The sequence below is a fragment of the Monodelphis domestica genome, chromosome 3, assembly GCF_027887165.1.
Source record: "Monodelphis domestica isolate mMonDom1 chromosome 3, mMonDom1.pri, whole genome shotgun sequence".
Taxonomy (NCBI): domain Eukaryota; kingdom Metazoa; phylum Chordata; class Mammalia; order Didelphimorphia; family Didelphidae; genus Monodelphis; species Monodelphis domestica.
In genome coordinates this window covers 101,528,530-101,554,499 of record NC_077229.1, presented here as the reverse complement: position 1 = coordinate 101,554,499, position 25,970 = coordinate 101,528,530, and the positions used below count along the sequence as shown (strand labels likewise).

Genomic DNA, 25,970 nt, shown 5'->3' with positions numbered 1-25,970 from the left:
GCTTTTCTTTTTCTGATTTATATCTTTAGTACTTTTACAGTGCTTGGCACACAGTAGGCACTTAATGAATGTTTATCATATTATGTGTGGGGAGGGGGTCAGGGAGTAAGAAGTTGAGGATAACAAGTTGGAAGCCTGAGTGAGGTTGATGGGCCTTGACAGTAATTAAGTAGTTAGGAAGAGGAAAGGGCTTGGAGAGGGAAAATGAGTTAGTTGTTTTGTGATATTTTGAATGAAAAGCTATCTGTGGGAAATCCAGGCTATGATAGGCAGATGGAGATGTGAGATGGGAGGTCAGGAGAGGTTAGGCCTAGATAAATGGATCTGAGAATCATCTAAAGATGATCATTGAATCCCATGGGAGGTGATTGAGATCACCAAAGGAAGTATAGAAGGAAAAGAAAAGGGACCAGGACAGAATCTTGGAGGACACCTATAGTTAGGGGACTGGACCTGGATGAAGATCCTTCAAAGGAGACTGAGGAACAATTAGATGTGAGGAGAATCCAGAATATCTATTATCTCAAAAACCTAAAGGGATCATCAAAGAGGAGGGCTATTGACAATTATCAGAGACTGCAGAGATATCAAGAATGATGAATATTAAGAAAAGGACATGAGATTTGTTGTTTAAGGGATCATGGATAACTGAAGAGACCAAGTTTTAATTTGAATGGTGAGACTGAAAACCAGACAGCAAAGGTAAGAAAAGGAAGTGGAAGCACCAAGCTTGCTCAGAAAGACTGGAACAAAATTTCCAGGGCAGCCAGTTAGGAGTGCCTTTCTAATTTACCATCTTTACTGGTCACTTGGTTCTTCATTATATCAATAATTACTTGGATGACTTCAGGAGGGTTGTATGCTTATCAGATCTGCAGATAAGAAGTTGGGAAGAAAAGTTAATTGGGATCATTGAATCATAGATCTAGAGCTAGAAGGAACCTCAGAGACCAATGAATGCAGCCATCTCCTTTTATAGATAAGGAAACTGAGACCCATGGAGATGGTTTTTTTTTTTTTAATTAAACCCTTTCTTTCTTAGAAACAATTCCAAGACAAATGGGAATGAGTTGGCCAGGGTTGCATAGCTAGGAAATGTCTGAAATCATATTTGAACCCAGGTTCTCCCAAGTCCAGGCCTGGTGCTCTCCTTCCCCACACAGACTTGCCAAGTTGTGTCCAAGGAGAAATTTGAACCCTATCCTCTAACTTTTACCTAGTTATAGTGCTCTTTTCACTGTACCACAATGCCCGAGTCATGAGCTAAAAGGATGTCAACAGGCTAGAAGATTCATCCCCTGTTGTGAACTGAGAAATTATAGTTGTTCCCAAAGGTAATAGAGACCCATTGGAGTTTATTTGAGTAGTTGGGGTGGAGGGTGTCAGAGTCAAACCTGTTGCTTCTAGAATAAGAAGTGATGGGAATAGACTTGAAATTTTCATCATTGAAGGGAATACCCATATTGATGAAATCACAGTTCCAGTATTCCTAGCACTTTGTATATGTAATAGATATTAATAAATGTTTAAAGTGAGTAGAAGAAAGAAGTAGCACCAAGGTGGGATTTAGGCAAGATGTGAGTGAATGAAAAAAATATTAAGCATTTACCATGTGCCTATCATTGTGCTAAATGCTGGCTATACAAATAGAAAAGTGGTAATAGTTCCTATTGACAAGAAGCTTACATTCTGACCAGGAAGACAATATATAATTATAGTTTTCACCTGCAGGTTAGATGGAAAGTGTCCATGGTCCTTAGGGTACAGTGGCAAAAGATGTTATCATCTTTAACATCATTTCCTTTCATAAAGTCATACTGGTTTCTGACAGTGCCAAGGACTTCAGTGGAGAGAACTTTCTTTTCTAACCCTTCCCAGGTGAGGAAAAACTTCCTATGAATTAGCAATAATCAAAAGCATAATAGGCTGGATTTCCCTCCAACTAGATATATCTTCAAGCAAAGATTGACTAGCCTCTTGTCCAAGATCTGTAGTGAAGATTCTTATTCACATCCAGATTGGATTAGATGAACTAATATCTCAATTCTGTGATTCTTTGCATTTTTTTTTTCCCTCAAAGGCTGTGGTTGATGGCAGTACTATCTCTAAATGGATACTTCAAAAATTTCTTCCCTGAACTGCCAAGATTTCCCAGTAATTGGTAAAATTTTCAGAATGTCACCATCTTGGCATTTACAGGCTTAGTATAGGTTTAGAGACAACATGGTATAATGGAGGAAAAAAACAAAACACATTAAACTTGGGAATCAAGAGATCCAGGTTCAAATCCTAGACCATCTATTTACTGCTATAAAGCTCTTTAATTGATGAAGTATATCATCTATAAAATAGAGATAATACTTAAAACTACAAATGTACCACCACATTCAAGAATTCTGAAATCCCCTTATCTGACCATAATCTTTTGGTTCTACCTCTCCTTCTGCCTTCTGTTGCCACATCCTACTCTTCATCCATACCAGGACTTCAATCCTAGACTCCCTTTCTCCCAGCTCTCTCTCCTCCCTATCTTGACCCCTTTTTCTGGCCATCCTTCATACTTGTAATTCCTCCCCCTCCCTCCCCTACTGATTTGAGTGCAGGTAGGTGGTACATCCAATAAAGCAGTAGGCCTGGAGTCAGGAAGACATCTTCCCGAGTTCAAATTTGACCTCAGACACAAGTTGTCTGATGCTGGGCAAGTCACTTAATCATATTTGTCTCAGTACCTCATCTATAAAATGAGCTAGAGGAGAAATTGGCAAATCAGTATCTTTGCCAAGTAAACCTCAAATAGGGTTACAAAGAGTTGGATACAACTGAAACAACTGAACATCAATGATAAACCCCAATATCGAAGCTGATTTGTGGGAGTGACTCCTAACCTCCTAGGCTTCCTTTAAATCCTAACTAAAAATCCCACTTCCCTATAGGAAGCCCTCACTAATCTAATTGTGCTTTTTCTCTGTTCATTCTTATTTATCTAGTCTGAGGCTTAGGTTGTGAGCACCTTGAAGGCAGGGGCTGTCTTTTTGTTTCTCCACAGTTTAGCATTGTGCCTAGTGCATAGTAGGTAATAAATGTTTATTGACTGTCTCAATAATCAGTTAACATTTACTGAGCACCAACCTGAACCAAGCCTAGAACTAAGTGCCCAGGAGGAGCCCTCAAGGAGTTTACAATCTAATTTCCTAGGGGATGACAACATACCAAAAGGAAGCTTGAAAAGCCAAAGTGAAGTGGAATACTAGAGTTCCAAAGAAGTTTCCAAAAACAATTTTGCTAGAGGGAAATTGGCAGGGAAGGGAGGCAGAAGGGGAACTGAGACTGTCTTAATTATAATAGCTATGTCAACCTGGAAAAACACAGAACTATTAAAGTAGTCAACTTAATGAAATCTTTAGTCAGGAAAGAGATAGGTCCATAATAATTGGATGCTACAGAGAGCCAAGCCCTAAATACTATACAGAGTTGAAACCCTGGGGCTCTGGGGACAATATCTCTGGAAGAATCATGGCGGCAAGATGATTCTCCAGAGTAAAAGAACTTGGGGACTTGTATACCTTTTGGGAAACTAAGGACAGGGAGGTATGATTAAATGGCTTTACTATGGCTACAAGGAAATGAGAAGTCCTAGACTGGATTATCAGGGAGAGGCTGAGTCCAGCCAAGGGCTGGGCTACCTGGGGAAAAGGGTACTTAACATTTGATCTTTAAATACTTTGAAGGTCTATTGTCCAATTTGACCTGTGTGTGTGTGGGGGGGGGGGGGGGGAGAGAGAGACAGACACTGAAACCACACTGAGAGGTACATGCTATTATCTCTATATTTTACAGCTGAGGAAACTGGGGCAAACACAGATCTCATAATTTGTCCAGGGTCACAAAGCTAATGTGTCTGAGGCAAGATTTGAAAATGACTCTAGGTTCCATGCTCTATCCAATGTGCCACCCTGTTCCCAGAGGGTTGTAGGAAAGCTTTTTTAAAAATTTGATTTTTTTTTTATTAAAGAGATCTTTAATCACATGAATGTGAAAAATGTTTTTAGGAAGCACTGCCAGGAACTGAGTGATGAGTAGCTTTAATCCTGTCGTCAAGAAAAACTTACTGATCATTACATTTTGTAGGGATTCTTAACTGGGTCTGTGAACTTTTAAAAACTGTGAAAAGTGGCTTTTATCGAAATTTAAGTTTTACAAAGTTCTTTCTATTAATTTTATTTTCACAATCATGGAGGAAGGTGCTATTATTATCAATTTTGCAGATGAGGAAAGTGAAGCCAGCAGAGGATAAATGGATTGCCCTGGGTCACAACTACGGTTAGTTTTGCACTCGAATTTTTCCGATTTCAGGCCCAGTGGTCTACTTATTGGGTCTCTAAATTTCAACATAATTGGTTTCCTTTGTAATGCATTTTAAAAACATGATTTTGAAAAGGGAACTATTACACCAAAAAGATTTAAGAGGATTTGAAATTGAGTCATTCCCCAATGGAATGGGTTACTTCCTAAGGTAGTGAACTCCCCGCCATTAGAGGTCTGCAAGAGTCGTTGGGAAAAAGACTGAGTCGCAGCGGAGCTAGTGAGCGGTCTGGGTTTCTCAGGCTTTCCGAAGGGGGGCGAGATAACGAACTCGTTCCAGGGCGGGTCCTACAGCCCTTCTATCTCCTTCGCAGGCCGCTCTACCCTCCCTCATCCCTCTTTCTTTGTCCAGCCTGCTCAGAGGCGTTAACCGTTAGCCTCAGGCCGGAAGCAGGTTGGTTCTCATTTCTCCCTTTCCAAGGGCCTCTCGCGAGTTTTCCACCAGTTTCATCTTCCGTTACGTCTGTCGGTAGGAATTCTCGCGAGAGTGGGAAGAGTAGTGGGACGAGTGAGGCGCGCGCAGCGGCCGCGGCGGACGCAAGATGGCGACGGCGACCATTACTCTCGTAAGTGAGCCCCTCCCGGAGCGCGGTTAGCGGCGAGATGGGCGCGGGAGGGTGGGGGAAGGGTTAGCTGAGGGCCCGGGGAGTCCATGGCAGGTGCTGCCGCCGTGTCCGCGGGTCCTTCGCGTGAATCTTCTTCATCTTTAGCCTCCTGGAAACGGGAAAGCGACTAGGGGGGCAGGGCTACTGGCTTTCCTGCGGTGGCGGGGGCCTGGAACTACAATGCCCAGACTTCATTGCGCCAGAGCGCTCGGGGCACTGAGTCCCTGTCATTCCGCTTTGCATGCCGGGGGGTGTAGTTTTCGCTGGCCATCGCGGAGCATGCTGGGACGAGTCGTGCTCTTCCCCCACCTCCATTTCTATTGCATCCTGGGATGGGCAGCGGGCGCTAGGGGCGGGGTCCAGTAGTGCATGTTACCTTTTCCCCTCTGTACCCCACCCTCACCTCCGCATCCTCCTCCCCTCTCGTGTATGCTTAACAGCTTTGTCTGTGGGATCCTAGTTGCATGCTAGGAGGCAGCAGTGGGGATGATTTTGTTGAAGGTAGGCCGCTGCCACGTGAGCTACGAGGCTTGGAAGAAGGGCTTTCTTCTGGCTGTGTCCAATTTCCCTCCATTTGAGCCCAAGAGGAAGGCAGGCTGGCCTCCTTCCCCCAGCTAGGGAATCCAGGGATGCCCAGCAAAAGATGTGGACTGGTCGGGCCTTATCAATGTAAGCAGTTCGGTTCAAATATATTATGTGCCGTCTATGTGCAAGTCACAGGAAAATCTAATGAAGATGATTTTACAAAGCTTAGGGTCTAGAGAAAGTGTTATGACATGTACACACATATGATGTAAAAAGGTAAGATGACGGTAGAGGCAAGGGAGAGAGATTCATTCGAAGTGATTTAGAGAAATTTGAGGAAGGAGAGTTTATTTCACAATCAAGGAATACTCAATGGAAGAGATGATATCTGAACTGTGCTCTGCCTGTGCAGATTAAAATTCATCAATTTTGTTTGTCTTTTCATAAATCTTCCAGATATCTACCCAATGGATTGGAGGCTTTCTTTCAAGGTCTTTTAATATTTGCTTTATATCTACAATATTCAGCACATCTATTTGTTTTATCCTTTGCTTCTCATACCTGACATCTCTGTTTCTACTTGTGCAGCTTTGATGATGTCTTTTACATTACTTCAAAGCCAAGATCCATTTGCTAAGAATTTTGATTCTTTTGAGATCATGTTCCATGACTTTCAGTCCATCTTAAAAAGCATTACTTTGAAATGGTGACTGTTATTGTTGTTGAAAATCAGACAGTAAACAAATATTTATTAAGATTTTACCATGTGTCAGGCACTGTGCTAAGCACTGAGACTCCAGAATACTAGCAGAAAGACAGTTAACTTTCTTGAGGAGCTTACATTCTAATGATAAAGACTACACATGAATGGGGTTGGGGGTGGGGTGGGGAAGGATGGTCCCTGGTAGAAAAAGTATTGTGAAGACAATCAGCAAGGCATCCTGGTTAGGTATGAAGGTCTGGTTGTCCTGAGCCACTTGGAAGGAATCATCAGGGGCAAAGAGTATTTCCAGTGTGAAAAATATTCCAGGTAGAGTAAGCTTCCAGAGTGAAGAGATTTCTATAGCATGATAGAGCATGCCCCTCAAACTCTTAATTTTGAAAGAGCAACTTAAAGTCACATCTTGAGAAGTACACTTCTTCAGCCCTTGGGTCTTTTTTTCTGATTGGATGGCTCTTCCCCAAACCTCTATTTAAGGAGAGCACCCAGGTGAATTTAGGGTTGGAGTGAGAGATTAGATTTAATATCACAATCTGAACTCTTTATTGTGTCTCTCTACCCACTTCAGCTTCCTTTTATGTGTTGTATTTCACTTCAGAATATAAGCTCTTTGAAGATAGGGACTGCCTTTTCTGTTTGTATTTATATTTCTAGCACTTAGTCCAGTGCCAGGGTGCATAATATTTGTTGACTGATTGATAAAAATGAAAACATAGCTTTTGTACTAGGAAGTAACTATGATCATTAAAAACATCAAGCAGTTTCTCAAATGCAATCCCAGGTCAATTACTTAATTTTGGGTTCGTACTAATAGAATAAATCAGTTAATTGTTCATTCAACATTATGTTTTAATCTGGACAATATTTATTCTTTGTCAGTTTTTTTCTTTCAATGTAAGTTGCTAGTACCCTTTATATCATTATAAATTGCATTGAAAAGGTCTTCTAGTATTTTGGAGTTTACTACAGTTAGCATAATATCTGCTGACTGGAGCATGTAGAGAACACAGTCATTTTGTTTTCCATTTGTTTTGAATAGGACATCTTCAATGATGGGACACATATGTCTCCCTGTTTATTTCTTGCTTGTTAATTATATATAGGGAGTAATTGATAAATTTCATCTTGATTGACAATAATGGAAGGGGGACAAATGGTCCAAATAATTATAAAAAATTTTTATTCATCCACTTTGTTTTTCTTGTGCAGATTGCTAAACCAGTCTTTTTGAGCATCCATGAATCATAATGAGAGGCCCTTTTTAGCAAATAAGGACATCTGAAAGAACTTCATCTTCTATGTAGAGAGACTTTCTGTCTGGATTATGCCCATGACAGAGATACACACCTGCAATGATGTACTTCTTGTTTTATTCCTTGCTTGAAACTGATACTACATTCAGAGAATTGTTAAAGTTATCTTTTTGGTTGCAGTAATTATTAAACAATCTTGAATGATCTTAACACACTCCTGGGAGGCACCATGGGAGCCTTTTATTCTACTAAGACATTTTGCTTTTTTGTAATAAAAAGCTTGTTTCCTATATCTTAACTTTGTGATAGTGAAGATATGGTTTGGTTCAAAACAAATAACAACCTTCAGAAGCCTGCCTTTTCCCCTTATGCTTTCATCTAACATACCCTCAATATCTGTATAAAATCATTTTCATAAAAGTTGTATAGATATAAGATCATCATCAGGGTTGGTAAAGTTTGGTTATTTTTTGGTGGTGACATATAGTTCATAGACTTTTCTTTAGGAGCCTCTTTTATGAATTAACTCAAAATCAATCTCTGAATGCCACTACAATTGTTATTTTAAGCATAAGTTTCTTACATATGTATTGGTTAGATAGAACCACTTCCCCATTTCCGTTAGTTACAGGTTTCATTTTCTTATAATGAACACATTGGGTAGAGTAGAATGAGTCCATATATGATAATTACACTATCAGTGATGGCTGCGTAGTGTTCTTTCTTCTACATAACACTATTTCTAGTAGAACCTTTAAATTATTCTTTCATTTAACTGTATGTTCTTTATGTCTTCTGGTTTCATTTATAATTAGAATATTAATATAGATTTAGTTTAATTCCTTCAACACTATCAGCTTACCAGCCAAAGAGGCTATGTTTATAGTACTAAAAGTAAAATCAGTGTTTATATCAAGAACTATGATTCTTAGCACCCTTTACCTCTTCCTTTTCTGCCATTCTGCTGCTGTTGAAACAAAGTCCAAATATGGTAATTACACTTACCTCCCCAGAGCTGAGGGAACATTTTGTATTTTTCTTTGGCCATGGCAACCCCCTCAAAAAAGAGTTCATCATTTAGTGGCAGTTTGATGCTGCTCCCCTTTGTATTTAGCTTGGCTACTCCTTGGACAGTGAAATTAAATCAAAATCTTTCCAGCTTGATGGAGCCTTTCAGACTTAGTACTCCACTGGCAAAGCCTCCTAAAACCCACCTCCACTTGATAGTGGTCACCTCCACACTCAAATGAGACCTTGGAGAGACCTTTAATGGAAGCCTTAATGAAAGAGAAGAATCTTGGTAGTTACAGATGAACCGAGATAGGCTCTGGGATGGGTCATACCCCATGCTGAGAAAACCCTTCCTTTCCAGAAGAGAGGTTATTGGGGAATCAAGATGTCTGTTAAGTGGAAGAGTCAGGGGAAGCCAAAGACCAAGTAAATCTTCACCAGACTTTGGTCTTCTCCTTCTGATCTAGAAGACTGAGTAGGACAGTCAATTGAATTTTTGATTTCTTAACTTACTTTCTAACTATAGTCATTTTTATCCCATATGGAACAAAACTGAAACCAAATTCATTAGTTATTCTATTTAAAGTACTTTTCTTTGCATTAAAAGGAAAGAATGAATTCCAGGCTCTTAGAGCTGGGGGTCAATTTAACAAACATTTATTAAATTCCTTTTGTTTATAAATTACTGTGCTCCACACTGACAGACAAAAATTGAAGTTTTTGCCCTCCAGGAGAGCAATTATTTATTATTGGGAGGAGGATATAGCTACACAAATAAGTATGTTACAAAGGAAAATTGAGAGAATCCTAACCCCAGGAAGTAATTTCTGAACTGAATCAGATGTACATATGAGGGACAGCTAGGTGGCTTAGTGGATAGGGAGTCCTGGAGATAGGTTCTAGGTTTAAATGTGACTACCTAGAGAAGAGAACCAGCTGTAAGAGATATTATGGACGATGAATCTGTACAGCATGGCAGTTGTATTTTTGGGCAGGGCAAGGAGAGAGGAATCAAAAGATGATCTTGAGATTGCAAACCATGGTATTGGGACTGGTGGTGCCCTTATCAAAAATAGAGAAGTTTGGAAGGGAAATGAACAGATATGGAAAGAAGATGATAGGTTCCATTTTGGACATTCTAAGTTTGAGGTGCCAGGGATGAGATAGTATTCAAGCAAGAGTTAACCATGTCATTGGAATTTAGGGACGAAATTAGAGTATATTGTATGGATTTGGGAGTCACCACAAAGAGATATTTGGAAACAAATGGGAGTTGATGAAATTAGAAAAGAAAAGAGAATGCCTAGGATAAAACCGAGGAAAACTTAAAAGATGAATGATAATCCAAGAAAGAAAACCTGTGAAAAATCAGTTACTTGGACAGAGAAAGTAAAAGCAATTACTCCCTAAGAAGTGTCCAGGAAGAACAGGTAGTTAACCATTGCAATTTAGTTAGCTTTATTTGGAAGAAAGTTTTTATTTAAAGTCCAGTGTTCATAAAATTTAAGCTCCTAGTCCTGTTACTTACCTTCCTGCTCCTCAACCTGGGTTCAACTATCCTTTCTAGCCTTCTCATATTTCCTGTCATTTTCTCAATATTCCAGCTAGCTTGGACTACCTATTGTCTTGTATTATACTGTTCACTACTGTTTCTTTGATCCTCTTAATATTTCCATGCCTCCTTGTCTCCACCTATTGTTGAATTTTAGTCTGGGATTCCAGCTACTTTTTGAATCCTTTGAAATTTGTTCCATAATTCAGGATGCATTTCAGGCTTTTCCCAGTTTTCCTCTTCTATCACAAATTTAAAATTTTGTATTCCCTAATCCCTAATGATGTTCCCATCATTTCTATGTCAGCAACCAGTTCTTTCTTTTTGGAGAGAACCACATCTACGAGAGCAGTTCTCCTTGTTGTTTTTTTACTTTTTAAATGATGAACGTTTCTTGAATTTAAATGAAAACTATTACCATAGTCTAGGTATGAGTTAATAAAGGTCTAAACTAGTATCAAATTCATATAGAAACTTGGAGCTACATCCTTTTGGATGTGTGTGGATGTAGAAGACCACATATTAAACTTAATTAATGTTTTATTGTATTTTTACTTATTTTGTTAAATATATCCCAATTACATTTTTCATCTGGTTCAGACCTCATATGGCTGAGTGTTTGATTCTTCTGGTCTAAACTGTAAAAAAAAAAATGCTAGACCCTACCTGTTCTGGATCACACTGTATTGGCTTCTTGTGGTTACTTTTTTCCCTTTTATCTGTGTACATCTAACTGTCCTTTGAATGAGTTCTACAATTTTGCTAGAAATTGAAATCAAACTAAATAGCTTGTAGTTTATAGACTTCATTCTTTTTTTTTTTAAACCTTACCTTCTGTCTTGGAATATGCTTCCTAGGCAGAAGAGTGGTAAGGGCTAGGCAATGGGGGTTAAGTGACTTGCCCAGGGTCACACAGTTAGAAGTGTCTGAGGTCAGATTTTGAACCTAGGACCTCCTGTCTCTGAGAGGCCTGGCTCTCAATCCACTGTGCTACCCAGCTCACCCCTCCATTCTTTTTCCTTTTTTTAAAAGTCCTGATCACATTTACCCTGCTCTTAACCCAATGATTCTTGTTCAGTTCTCCATGATGCTTTCTAATGTGTTCACATCATTCTCTCTTAAACATAGCACATTGAGTAGAGATAATTATTAAATTTTCATTTCTTATTATGGACATGGCTATTATGTAGGTTGGTAAGTGTAGACACTGTTAGTATCCAAGGCTTAAGAAAACAGTTGTAATGAAAAGAACACTAGATTGTAAGTCCTGGTTCTATGTAATTTTAGGAAAGTTATTTCACCTTTCAGAGTTTGATCTTTAAAATGTGAATATTGGAATAGATCAGTGTGCTTAGCAACTCTTGTGGCATGGATCCCTTTGACAGTCAAGTGAAGCCTATGAACCCTTTCTTTTTAAATATACAAAATAAAATACATATGAGTACAAAGAAAACAAGTATATTGAAATAAAGATGCAACTTTTTTTCCCATCCAAGTTCAGATTCCCTGGAATCTATGCTCTTACCAAGTCTGTGGATCACTCTTGGAATCGATAATCATTAAGGCTTCTTACAACTCTGGTCTATGAACGGGAAGGTGCTTTCTCAACCCACTTGTTCTTTTTACTTGTCTGTTTCCTTTTCATCAAGGTATTGTGAAGCAAGGGCCTAGTCTCCTGGGTAAGATTTCTGCATACAGTCATTTTCTAATCTTCCAGGAAATAATTTTCTTTTTCATTGTGTGAAAAAGTCTCTGAGTGGCCTTTGATTTGCTGTCAACATTGAGAACCACACTTTCTATAATTTATACGTCATAAGCACTTACTGGTTGTTCGTAGTGTTTGAAAGAAGGAGCATAACCTTTCCATTTCAGACACCTAGGCTTGAGTGTTTATGGGAGCTTGCAAATTCTCCCATAACAAAAATCCCTTTGAACAGGAGCTCTACTTCCAAGTTTGATTTTGTACAAAATCTCAGACCTAATTAATCAATTGCGTTCTGTCATTTCAGTGATATCTAACTCTTTGTGACCCCCCCCTTTTTTTTTTTTGAGTTTTCTTAGCAAATATATTGGAGGGGTTTGCCATTTCTTCTCCAGCTCGTTTTACAGATGAAGACCTGAGGCAAATAGGATTAAAATACTTGCCTACAGTCACACAGCTAGTAAGTGTCCAAGGCCAGATTTGAACTCAGGAAGATGTTTTCCTGACTCCAGGCCTGTCTATCTACTTTGCCACCTATCTGCCCTCAATTAATGCATTTATTAAGAAATTACTACATGCCAGACAGTAATTGTAGGTGCTGAATCAGTCAACATGCACTTAACACCTATTTTCCAGGTACTGGGCATACTAAGAAAGGTAAAAACAGTCCCAGCTTTCAAGTTTACAGTCTAATGGAGGAGAACATGAAAACAACTATGTGTAAATGAGATAGATACAGAAAAAATTGAATGCAGAAAGACTTGAAGGAAGCCAGGAGATAGAGATGAGAAGGGAGAATGTTTTAGGTGGAGGAACACCAGTGAAAATGCTCAGTCTAAAGATGGAGTGTCTTGTTAGAGGAGCAGTAAAGAGACCAGTGACACTGGATTACAGAGTATAAGGCAGAGGGAATAAGATGTAAAAAGACTGAAAGTGCAGAAGAGGGCAAGTTATTAAGTACATTGAATATTGGAGGATTTTATATTTAATCCAAAAAGTTATAGGGAACCCCTTAAGTTAATTGAATTGGGCAAACCTATGCTTAGGAAGATCAATTTGATAGTTGAGAAGGATGATCGGGAGCAAGGAGGGGCACAAAGACAAAATTAACAGTCTTTGTCCTCAGATATCATACATGATGGAGGTAGAGGCAACATAGGTAAGCATATATATTACAAATACAGCTAGTCTGGGAGGCTAAGGCACTAGCAACTTATTAGGAAAGACTTCATGTAGAAGGAATGGCAAAAACCGAATGTGGAATGAATCTGGAGGTTTAGATCAACTGAGGTGAGAGGAGAGTACATTCCAGGGATAACTGACATAACCTGGACCAAGGCATGGAGGTGGGAAATGGAATGTTGCAAGTGAGGAATAACAAGATTATGACTTTGGCCTTTATGAAGACAAGTGATATATGTAAGTTTGAAAAGGTATGTTGGAACCAGGTTGTGAAGGATTTAAATGCTAAACAAAAGTAATAGGGAGCTCTGGAATTTATTTAACAGGGATCTGTGCCTTAGGAAAATTACTTCAACAATGTGTAGAGGATAGTTGGGCTTGAGGCAGGCCAGTCAATTAGAAAGTTATTGAAATAGTCAGGTGAGAGGTATACCATAACAATTTTCACATTTGATGTTACTGAGAGATCAGAAAGCTTATACCATGTTGCCCAGATGGGTTTTATTTGCTTTTTCATAAAATCTCTTCTGAGGAACAATAGAATTAACACTTTGTTTCGTAGGTTGATTTTGTTGAGGTCTCATTGGATTTGGGGCATAAATGAGGGTAAATTTCCAACCATTCTCTGATTAAATTTTATGATTTCTTAACAGTGTAATAGCCTGCCATCCCCAGGTAAGACTGGCTTAGAAATGATCTTTCATTGTAACAAAACAAATAAATAGAAAAGAAGGTGTTTCTAGAAACCCTTCCAAAGACTAGCCTACTTTTTATAAATCATTGATAAATGTGGGACACTTTGGAAACTCTAGGATATTAACATTTTTTAATTACTAAAGGCTTTATTGTATAGGCGTCTATTGAATTAGCACATACATGAAGAGAACAGCCAAGTATTCCCCCTTTAGATCTTCATGGGCACTTGATCTTCCAGTACTAGCTAAGGCAGAATTGGGCAGGCTGCTTTTGTCAGCATAGACCTGTGTTTGGTCAGTGATGTGAGACTGGGCTCAGGTATGAGCTCTCTGAAACAGCTCCAACATGTTTCTACAGCTTTCTGATATATCTCTTGTGTATATTTGGTTTGGGGTTTATTAAAAAAAAAAAAGACAACAACTTTTTTTTTTTTTAAACAGCTAGATCCAGCCTTCTAATGCCTGGTTTCATTATGACCAACTAAAGCTATCCTATGGATCCTACAACTCAGAGAACCATTTCTTCTGAGAAAGCTTTTGTCTTTATTGTGAGCAGGGAGTCAGAGATGCTCAGGAGACCCTCTAACCTTTTCACTCGTGGATGAATGAAATCTGTAGCTAAGGATACAGTGGGGACTTGTTCTGCTGCCTGCCTCTGGGTGTGTTCTTATCTTGGTCTAGGGCACTCAGCTTAGAGCTGAGCCTTTGGCTCAGTGAGTTCCCCTGCCAGCTTCACCAGTCTTGATCTGGTGGGTGTGCCAAAAGTGCCACACTTTCTCAATCCACTTATATGAGATTAATGAAGGAAGTAGGTCTTCATTTGACTTTTCCCTAAGAACTTCACCCTCTCTGTCCCTTTATGACTTAGGAATGTTGGCCTTTGGAAAATGGTACATCAAGGAGTGTTCTTAGTGCCTCAGCGTGTAACCCAGTGACACTGGCTTCCTGGCTGTTCTCCCAAACAAGACCCACTATCTCTTAGCTCCATGTTCTCCCTGACTGTCCCATATGCCTGGAATGTTTTCCTTCATCTTTGCCTTCTGGCTTCAAGTCCCAATTGAAATCTTATTTTTTATAGGAAGTCTTCCCAAACCCTTCTTAATTCTAGTTGCCTTCCCTCTGTTGATTATTTCCTCCCCACCCCCCATATAACTTGTTTATTTATATTTGCTGGTTTTCTCTCTCTTTATACTGTAAGTTCCTTGAGGGCAGAGATGTCTCTTGCCTTTTTTTGTATCTTTAGCATAGTGCCTATCATAGAGTAGGTGCTTAATAAATGTTTATTGAGTGACCGAGATCTGAGTAACCACTAGTCCCCCTTTGTGAAGCTTTTTTCTTGTCTTTTTCTCAAACTTTCTGCCCTACTGCCGGCTTCTGATATTTGCCATTTCTGCCATCGTTATTTTTGCTTTCTTCTTCTCTCCCCTCTTTCCTTTTTCTCTGGCAATTTAAGTTTTTTTTTTTTGTTTTTGTTTTTGTTTGTTTGTTTTGTTTTGCTAGAGTGGTTTGGCCTTTCTGCTCTGACTAATGAAAATACTTTTCCTTCTGACTGGTAAACTGTATTCAGTGGGATGGGGAGGAACTGTGAGCATAAAGATTGGGTGTTCCTTGTCATCCATGACAGTCTCTGAGATGACAGTCAGTCTTTCCTCTCTCCTTCCCTCCCAATAGGTAAGGCATTGTTTTGGTAGACATTAAAACAAAACATCACCAATGATTTAATTGTGCCCCGACTTTCTCCATCTAGTTTTCTTAGTCTCCTGCTCCCATGTGTTTGCTTAATTTTGCAAGTCAAGGAGCATCAAGCACTAGTCTGGGGCATAAGAGCCAGGGAGATTTGAGCATTGGTCATGCAATAGGGTGGGAACATTAGACCTTTGATTGTAGATGTATGCTGGTGTTAAACAGAAGTTTAGGCTACAGGGTATTTTTTTTAACCTTATGAGACTCATTTGACAAATGACCCAATGACCCTAAGGGTAGGAGGTTCTTTGTAGAGGAGATATCAATAATGAGTCTGGGTTTTGTTTTTGGACTCCTTATGAGACTTTCTCTTTCTTTCAAGATAAAAAAATCACCTCACTCATCTTTTTTTCATGATGTGGTAATGGTACCATCTTCATGTTCCAGAAAGGAATACTTCCATGTCAATTCTTCCCCTGTTTTTCCCCTCCTAAAGCATCAGATCCTTCTGGAACTTTCTCTACCTGAATGAAAGTTACCTGGATTTACCAGCTAAGAGGAAGATGAAGAACTAGACCTATGCCCTGGGGTGTTGTTTGAAGTCAGAAGCCATATAGGTTCCCAAGCACTTATTTGTTACCTGTACTTTACTGGTTTCATGGGCAACTCAGTGTAGTCCAGCAAATATCCAACTTTTGGAGCTGGTCTGGAGGGATGTAGAGGTCCAGGAGTGGGCAGTATTAGCATTATGGGAAATGGCAGGGCATCGTAGGCCTCACCCTGGAACTTTCTTCAATTCCTTGAGCTGTCTCACCCTGGAACAGCATGCCAATCTCCCAGCCCACTCACTGTGGAATGTGCTTCTGCAAGGCCCGTGCCCTTCCCCTTTGGTGAGTTCTGAGTTCTTGGAGCTTCAATTTTGTGGATGAACCAAGGTTGACCTGCATTCATTTTCCGTCCAGTCACCCCCATTTTCACTTCCCATATATTTATATTCTTCCCTCTTTAGACTGGAAACTTTCTTAGGGCAGGGACTGTCTTTTTGCTTATAATTGTATCTTATCTACACTGCGTAGTTCTATGCTGAGTATAGTAAGCACTTAATGTTTTTTTCTTCCTTTCTGTGTGTGCACGCGCACACACACACGCACACGTGTGTGCTCACGTGCGCTCACAGACTCTCTCTCCCCCTCCCTCTCCCTCTCCCTCTCCCTCTCTGTCTCTCTTCTTCTCCCTCCCTCTTATTTGGGAGATGGCTTATGCCCAGGTCTTTTCCACAGCTGTTGGTATTGTTCTCTGGAGATTTATTTGGAGACAGCTTGCTGTTGCTGAAGAGCATTCAGAGGAGTTCAGTGGGCCTGCACGTGGGAGCTGGCCTTTTGAGGAGACAAAGCTGCTTTTTCAGCCTTTGGTGATTGGACTGGCAGGCAATAAGATTGAGTGGTTGGAACAGCCATTTGAATTGCTGCTTGAGCTAAACAAAGGTATCAGAGTCATACCTCTGTCCTCCTCCTGCAAGGAATATTCTATTAGATATTTTGAGGGTTTGCCCCAGGAGAAGGAACTTAGGGACTGATTCAAGACTGCATGACTTCACTTTATTCACAAAATCATAGTATCTCAGATCTGGAGGGGACTTTTTTTTTTAAACCCTTACCTTCTATTTTGGAATCAATACTGTGTATTGGTTCCAAGGCAGAAGCTTGGTAAGGGCTAGGCAATGGGGGTTAAGTGACTTGCCCAGGGTCACACAGCTAGAAAGTGTCTGGGGGCAGATTTGAACCTAGGACCTTGCATCTCTAGGCCTGGCTCTCAATCCACTGAGCCACCCAGCTGCCCCCTGAAGTCTTTTATCTGAGCACATCTCTACATCTCTAACAAGTGATCACTCTTGAAAACTTTCTATTCAGCCTATTTTATCTAATACCTCTACACTTTTGTACTTTTTCCTTAGAATGCTGAGCAGTTCTACTTTTCTTTACTTCTTTCATCCCAAACACTATTAATCTTATTGGTTGTTTGTGTTCAGTCCCTCTTCAAATTATTATGTGTATACTTATATACATGTTATATTCTCTTCCCCCTCTAGAATGTGAGCTTTGAGATTTTTTTTTAATCCCCAAGGTCAATCACAGGGAGGACAGGAGAAAACAAGTTTTTATGGTGTTCTGGGCACTATGCTAAATGCTTTGAAAATACTATCTTATTTGTTCCATAGCACACTTGATCATTGTTGAATTGGATTTTAGACAGATCTAATTGCTAGACCTTTTTTTAGAATTAGTTTTATTGATGTCTGGGCTTAAACATTTTTTTTCCTCCTTGTTTTCCCTCTTCTTCCCAGAGTCCCCTTCCATATAAGTTTTTTAAGACAAAAAAAGAAGAGCTGATCAATCCATTAAAAAAGTTTGAAAATAGGTACTGATTAACAGCTTCAACAGCACGTGGGTATGTCTATTCTATAACTCCTCCAATAACTATTGCCATATTTTGTCATTTTTGCCAATTTGCAGGATTGCAAAGGCAAGGTTAAACCATCTTTCCCCATATTGTACTTGCTTAGTTAATTTTTCTATTAGGATTCCCTTTGAAATTTTATTTGATTAGATATGATCTATCCTTTTAGCCAGTCAAGATCTTACTGAATCCTTATCCTTCCATCCAACATATTAGGAAACCTGCCTAGCTTCATGTGTGTCATCATTCTAGATACCTTCCTCCAGAGTGACATTTTTCAATACCTTTTGGGTCAAGTCAAATCAGCCAGTGTCTAGCTACTATCATATGGCCCAGTGGTATACAACCAGATTCCTATGTACAACAGAGTTGCTGAAAGAGTTTCGGTATCCACATATTAATTTTCATAGATAAGGAAATACACTTCTTTAGATGACTAAATGTTTCACATACAGATGTTATTCAGGTCCTTTTAATTCTAGGACTTTAGCTCTCTTGAGATTTATTTAGTAAATTATAGAAAATGTAGACAGTGTTTACATTGATGGTGTTTCCATACCAACAAAACCGCATTCTTGGTGTGCTGTAGGTTTGATAACATACAAATTTATTTAAAAGTGTCATTTATTTATCTTTTTGTCATTTTATCAGATAACAATTACAGTTATGGAGGCTTCCTTAAACTTTTTATACATTAAAAAAAAGTCCTCACACTTGTAAAATTTGTAGTTTGAAAACTGCAATCAACTCATATCTCATCATCTGTTTATATGTCTCTGGAATTTCCCAAATCTACTTACTAGTCAAGGAATTCTGTCAAATAGGGAAATAAAAGTTAGTCTATTATAACTTCTTTTTGAATCCATGTTGGCTCTAGTGATTTTACCATTTCACAAACCATGTTTTTTAAACTTAAAAAACACATTTTTAATTGTTTTCTGGCATTTTGCTATTCAAATTCTCTCCCTCCCTCCTTCTTTCCTGAGGCAGTAAATAGGCTTATTATAGGCTGTACCAGTGCTTTCATGCAATATATATTTCCATATTCTCCATACTGTGGGATAAGGCCATATCATACATATGATAAAAACCTTGAAGGAAATAAAGTGAAAGATTTTACTTTTTGCAATCAGATTCCAACATTTCCTTCTTTGGCTATGGATAGCCTTTTTTTGTCATGAGTTCCTTGGGGTTGTCTTGGATCTTTGTATTACTGATAGTAGGTTAGTGCTTCACAGTTGATCATACAATATTTCTGTTAGTGTGTATAGTGTTCTCCTGCTTTTGCTCATTTCATTTTGTATCAGTTCTATAAATTTTGAGGTTTTTTTGAACTTATCCTGTTCAGTCATTTCTTATGGCAAAATAGTATTCCATTACAACCATATATCATAACTTGTTCAGCCAATTCCCAGTTGATGGACATTATATAATTTTAAAAAATAATAGGTTCTAGAATTTTTTTCCAGAATCAGTCAAAGTCACAGGACTACAGTTTGCAAATCTGCTTGCTTTCTTTTGAAATTTCTACCAGTATTTATCTTTCTCTAGCTCTGTAGGTTCTTTCCCTTTCTTGATTTAGAGAAGATTATTGACAGAGGTTTTGTAATTACTTCTATTTGTTTGTTACATGCATTGGGATGTTGTTTGGCCAGGCAAGGTCATCTAAGTTGTGCTTCCCAATCTGAAAGTAATTTCTTCTTTGTAGAGTAAAAAAGAAAGCAATTTTACTTTCTTTCCTGTCTTATTAGTTCTCCATATACCTTGGTCTGCAGCAAGATAGTATCTCTTCTTTGAGCTTTCTTCCTTGTGCCCTGGTATGTCTTTAAGAGCCTCTTTGGTTGTCCTTAGTGCTCTTTACTAGGGGTTGTTCATTTGGAGCTTTTTAAAGTGCTTTTGACATTGTCCTACTGCTTCACTCTTTATATCCATTTTCAGTTTTTTGTTCTTCCATCTTTTTTACATGACTTAAAAAACAGTAAGCTGGACAGTGAATTCCTTACTCCCAGTGCTTCCTCTTCTGTATTCCCAGATGTCATCCCAAGGAGTGAGACAGGACTCAGACACATGGAGGTGACTTTGCCAGTTTCCTGTCCTGAATTTGGGCTCTCTTCCTAAGACATCCTTATTCTATAAAGTACTGCCTGCTGCAGGAGCATCAGGGACCAAACCTGTCCTTATTCCACTATCTTTGATTGTGAGGCAGGAAATAAAAGAGTGGGTTGGGGAGAGACTTTTCACTTTAGGGTTGCTATCCCTTCTGGGACCTTTAGTCTAGAAAGAAGGATATCTACCATAGGAGTCACAGATCCTGCTTTTTGCCATGACCCTCAATCAGTTCCACAGTGAGAAAGACAAAGGAGAATGAGATCATTTCTCTTGACATTAGTTGTTCTGTTCTGTCTACTCTTCATGATCCATGGCCCACATTGACCATAGGTTTTTCTTGGCAAAAATAATAGAGTAGTTTGCCATTTTCTCCACCCTTGGATTAAGGCAAACAGAGGCTTAAGTGACTTATCCAGTGTTACACAGCCAGTATAAGTTGGAGGTTGGATTTGAACTTGGGTCTTTCTGATTCCAGGCCCAGTATTCTATCCACTGAGCCATCTAACTGCCTCCTTGCCATTATTGGTCTTGTAGTCTAGTGGGAATGATAAAACAAACATAATAGTAAAAAGGTAAACTGCCTCATATTTTGTTGGAAGTGCTAAGTTAACAGTAATAATTTAGAGATGGAAGGGAACAGTATACACTAGGACAGTTGGGAAAGTTGGCTAGAAGAAGAAGAGTGAGCCTTGAAGTTGAAAGTTAGGTAGGGTTTGCAACATGGAATATCCTTCCTTGCTTGGGGTTGGTAATTGGTAGAATTGTGAATTGATTTTTGTGGCAATCTTTCAGAAGAAAGAGAAGATAGGATCTGCTGAATTTAACCTTCAAGTTATATGATCTCATTGTTCCTTCATCCCATCACTACCTTCATCTACTTATAATACCTTCTCCCTTCTTGCTTTGGCCTCTTGATACCTCTCATCCCCTCTTGAAGCTGATCCGAGCTGTGAACAATGAGGCATCAGCCCCTTGGGGGACGAAGGACAGGTAGACTGGGGGGAGGGCTTCAATGAGGTGAGGCTAGCCCCTGTTTCATTAAATGGAAGGCTAAGTGGGGAATGTTAATGTAGGGGTTGGGGAGCAGTTAGAGGAGCAAATTTAGCAAATATTTCCTAAGCATCTATAAACAAGGTCTACTACTAGGTGCTAGTGGTTCTCAACCTTCCTAATGCCGTGATCCAGCAATACAGTTCCTCATGTTGCAGTGACCCCAAACCAAAGAATTATTTTGGTGGCTACTTCAAAACTGTAATTTTGCTACAGTTATGATTCGGAATGTAGATACCTGATATGCATTATGTATTCTCATTGTTACAAATTGAGAAGTTGAGAACTGCTGTGCTAGATCATATGTAGATTTAGAGCTGGGGGGACCTCAGAGAAATGAAGTGCCCCAGGTGGTTGGATGGGATTTGGATCCTAGTCCTCTGATGTCACATGGACTATGTGATCTCAAGAAGCTTTTTATCTAAAGAATAATAAATTGGGGAGGGAGGCAACTAAGTGGCTCAGTGGATTGAGAGCCAGGCCTAGAGATGGGAGGTTCTCAGTTCAGATCTAGTCTCACACTTCCTAGCTTTGTGACACTGGGCAAGTCACTTAGCTTCAATTTTCTATCCCTTTCTGCTCTTCTGCCTTGGAACCAATTCATAGTATTGATTCTAAGGCAGAAGGTAAGGGTTTTAGAAGAAAAAAAAAGAGGAGAAAGTAGATCTATACAAATAATTGTGAAACAAGAAGGAATGTGGTCAGGGCAAAATTAAGATCAAGACAAAATACCATGAGAAATTTGAGGAGTGTGAATCTTAAAATTGCTCGACTTGTGAATGTTAAAAATCCTCAGACTCTACCTTAGAGTATTTGGTTAAGACCATTCCCCATTTTAAACAATGAAGGTACTTGATCAGGAATGTGAGAACTCTAACATTATTCCACCCATACTTAAGCATACTTTAGGGGAAGATAAAGTTGTAAACTACTTACTGAACAGTGAAAAAGTACTTAACCCATACTTATAGTGAGGCAAAAGCCCTTAAGCTAGGTCTATTTTTAGATCTAATACAAAAGGGTGCTAAATACCTATGAAGGTCAAATTAATCACTAAAAGGTCAAGCAACTTGCAAGGGGCAAAGAGGTGTGAATTTACTCAAAAGTTTAGTCTACTCAGGTGTGAATTAAGAATGGTCAGTCCTATGAAAACGTCTACCATGATTAGTAGATGTGAGAACTTAGGGGAGGTGACATAGGAGAAAATTCTTTTTAAAAGGAGGTCAGAAAGGCCTCTGAAAAAAGTGAGCTTGCCAAAGCTGAATTGGAGGGCTTGGTGGCTGAACTTAGTTGAGCTGGTGAGCTGAACTGGTGGGTCTCTCTGAACACTAGAATCTTGCTTGGGACAAATCTTGTGGTGAGTGGATTAAAGACTGACTGATCTCTCTCTTAAGGCTTAGGCCTAGCCTTTTTCTCATTATTTCCTCTTACTCTCTTACTCCCTTTCATTAATTCCTTAATTTGTATTAAAATCTCCATAAAACCCAGCTGACTTGGGTATACTTAATATTTGGGAATTTTCCCATGGCCACCATTATATTTTTGATTTGAAACCATATTTCCTCGGTCACAGTTTAAAGCAAACACTCTTTTGGCTGTAACAGGAGGCACTGATACCTTTCACCTTATCTGGAAGGGAGGTGCTGGGGAAGGTTTCATCATCCTAGGTAGCAATTGAATCTTAAAGGAAGGAAAAGATTCCAACAGCAGACTTTGGAGGGGAGCTATTCCAGGTATGAAAAGCAGTAATAGCAAAGGCAGAATTAGAATGGGAAATCAGAAAATAGTCCAGTTTGGCAGCAAAGGGGAGTAAATTAAGGCCAGCAGTTTGAGGTAAGTCTAAATCCTCTCTGCAAATCCCACATGCTCATCCTAGTTCTTACCTCTAGTGCCATCAGAAAAAGTTAAAGATAAGAGCTTACCAAAAGTAGAATAGGCCACTAGGATGGTGTAGTGGGTTCCCTTCACTGAGGCTGGAAGACTACTTATTGGAGTTGCTGGTAGTGTTTAGGTATGTGTTAGACTTTTTGAGATCCTTAAAACTTGAGATTCTATGATTTGGTGCTTTGGGTGGTACAATAAGATTATTTGGGTAGCTATAAGAAGGATGAATTAGAGAGAAGATTAACTTGAGGCAAGAAGGAGGACTAGTCAGGAGCTTATTATTAGTAACTATTAAGCAGCTACTATGTACTCAGCACTATGCCAGTTAAATACTGGGAATTCAGTGATTCCTACCTACAGTAAGCTTACATTCTAATCATGAGACAAGTCCAGCTAAATAGAAAGTTTTATACATATACACATACAGACAAATCCAAGATAGTTTGGGAGGGAGGACACTATCAGGGCATTTAGCAGAACTGAGGTAAGAAGGAAGTGTATTCTAACCATCCAGGTTAACTTGTGTAAAGACACAGACAGAAGGAAAGTGACTTGAGTAAGAAATACAGAAGCCAGTTTGGCTGGATTGTTGTTGAGGGAAACGGGGGCATGGGGGTGACAATTTGGAGATAATGCCCATTGCAGCTAGAAAGAGAAGTGGATACCAGGACTTTAAAAACAAAAGAGAAATATAGGAAGCCATTGGAGTTGCTTGATTTAGGGGAGTTAGAAAATCAACTTTGTATTTAAGAAAAATTACTTGGGTAGCCATGTATAGGATAGACTGGAGTTGGGGGAGAGGTCCAGAGACATTTCGCACTTTTATCTTTTTTTTAAAACCCTTACCTTCTGTCTTAGAATCAATACTGTGTATGTGTTCCAAGGCAGAAGAGTGGTAGGGGCTAGGCAATGGGGGTTAAGAGACTTGCCCAGAGTCACAAAGCTATAGGAAGTGTCTGAGGCCAGATTTGAAACTAGGACCTCCTGTCTCTAGGCCTGGCTTTCAATCAACTGAGCTATCCAGCTGCCCCCTCCACTTTTATATAATATTTATAAGGTGCTTTCCTTATTAACAACCTCTGAAGTCAATGAGAGACCTAGACTTAAGAAAGGTGGAAAGATGGAATGAATCAATAGACTTGTCCACTGGGATAGAGGAAAAAGAGTCTTAGAATCAATACTGTGTATTGGTTCCAAGGCAGAAGCTTGGTAAGGGATAGGCAATGGGGGTCAAGTGACTTGCACAGGGTCACATAGCTAGGAAGTGTCTGAGGCCAGATTTGAACCTAGGACCTTGCATCTCTAGGCCTGGCTCCCAATCCACTGAGCTACTCAGCTGCCCTCTGTTGTTTTTTTAAAAACCCTTCCCTTCCATCTTAGAATCATCAATAGTGTATATGGGTTCTAAGGCAGAAGAGTGGTAAGGGTTAGTCAGTGGAGGTTAAGTAACTTGCCTCAGGGTCATACAATTAGGAAATGTCTGAGACCAAAACTTCTATCTCCAGACCTGGTTTTCACAGAACCAACTAGCTGCCTGGTCCTTCTCAACCCCCCTTTCCCTCCCTCCATGCTTTGGGGGAAACGTGATCAATTCAGCCCTAGATGTGTTGAATTTGAGTTGCTAGCTAGACAACTAAGCTAGAAATTTTGAATTGGTGCTCCAGGAAAAGACCAGGTTTGGAGATAATAATCTGGAAGTCATTTGATAATTGAAGCCATGATGATGAATGGAATTTTCCAGAAGAAGATTTGGGGGTGGTGAGGTAGGAATAATTTACATTTAAAGGGTAGAAGGAGAAGACCATAATATAGGATCCCCACCCCCACCCCCAAAGCAGTTTAAGGACAACACACTAGGAGACCTTCTTGCTTCCTGGTTGTTTTTGTTTTTAGGTGTTTTAACTTGCTTCACTCCTTCCATGACCTCTTCTGTATCTGTTCCTGGACAATGACTGTTGGATTCCTTAGCTCTAAGACTAAAATAGCTGGGACTAGGAGCCAGAAGCTATCTGGGATAGTATCTATCAGGGTAAATGGGGCAGGAGGTGGGGGATCCTTTAGGTGGTAATGGTGTGAATACTAATTATCAGATGTATAAAGTTGTGATACCTATCAGCCTTAAGGGTAAAGAGGAAACCTACTACCCCTTAAACCCTCTCAGGATGAAGTGACCACAGGGGGAGAGTAATAACTAACAGTATTGAGGGATAGGGGACCAGAGTAAGGAAGGGAGGGATAGACAGCATCTATTAGGATGAGAAGTTCAGGCCCCGGCCCCCTCTCCTCCCTCCCCCCCTCCAAAAAAAGGATACTAATATCAGTGAGGTCTGTGGTCTTAATGGCCAGGGCAGTGAAGGAGTGTCATTTTGATTGGGTAGGCTGAAGCTCTTCATGACTTAGTACCTTTTGAACCCCTTTATCTGCCTGTGCTTGGGCTGTGCTTGTTTTTGCAGTGGCTGGTATGAGGGGTAGGGGGGGTATCACGTGAATCCTAGAATGTGGGGCTTGGGTTGGGATATGGTCTTCCTCTCCCTGGGGTGGGGAGGGGGTGGTGGTGGTGGTGGAGGCGGAGGCTCTGGGTGCCTGGGCTCTGTGAACAGTGATTGAGTGCCTGCCTATCACAACATCTCGTTCCTGCCTGCAGCAGGTGAATGGCCAGCAAGGAGGGGGGCCCGAGCCATCGGCAGCGGGAGACAAGTGGAAAGCTCCACAGGTATTGCCTTTACCATATTCTCTCTCAACTCGGAGCACAAATTTATCACTGGGGTATGCTTGGAGGCCTTTGCTTCCTCCAACCCAGGGCAAAGTAGGACAGGAGGTCTCATGCAGTGCATAAGAATGGCTGTTTTCTTAGTGACCATTGCAGCCATAGACCATTGGGACTCTTTACTAAGTTAGACTCGAAAGTCAGATTTGTTCATTGGGACAAATGAAATAAACTCCACAGATTCATTTCAGCTGCATGGTCCTTAAGACCTGAAGCCTATTCAGGAAGCCTCTTTTCTAGAACTTGTTACATTCAAGGTCATCTCCTAATATAAGGAATTAAATTTCCTGGCTTCCAATTTCTGTCCTTCCTATAGTTCTGGATCATCTTTTATTCTGTCTTCTCCAGCCTCCTCTTTGGAGGTCAAGGGCTCTAGTCTCTATTTCTCTTTCCTACTCTTTAACTTGAGCTA

General features: G+C 39.9%; 1 protein-coding gene across 7 annotated transcripts in view; it reads left to right on the top strand.

Moving 5' to 3' along the window:
- The first annotated feature begins 4,825 nt into the window (after nt 1-4,825).
- PUF60 (poly(U) binding splicing factor 60) overlaps nt 4,826-25,970 on the top strand; it is a 37,387-nt gene continuing 16,242 nt past the window's right edge. For 2 of the 7 annotated variants that reach the window (XM_007488702.3, XM_007488699.3), the window contains exons 1-2: nt 4,826-4,928; nt 25,436-25,504. In XM_007488702.3, the coding sequence (XP_007488764.1) occupies nt 4,905-4,928; nt 25,436-25,504 (93 nt within the window). In that variant the 5' untranslated portion in view covers nt 4,826-4,904. Of the gene's footprint in view, nt 4,929-5,286; nt 5,469-25,435; nt 25,505-25,970 lie in introns of those variants that run through there. The other 5 variants (XM_056822856.1, XM_007488703.3, XM_007488700.3 and 2 more) reach the window with 4 other exon arrangements.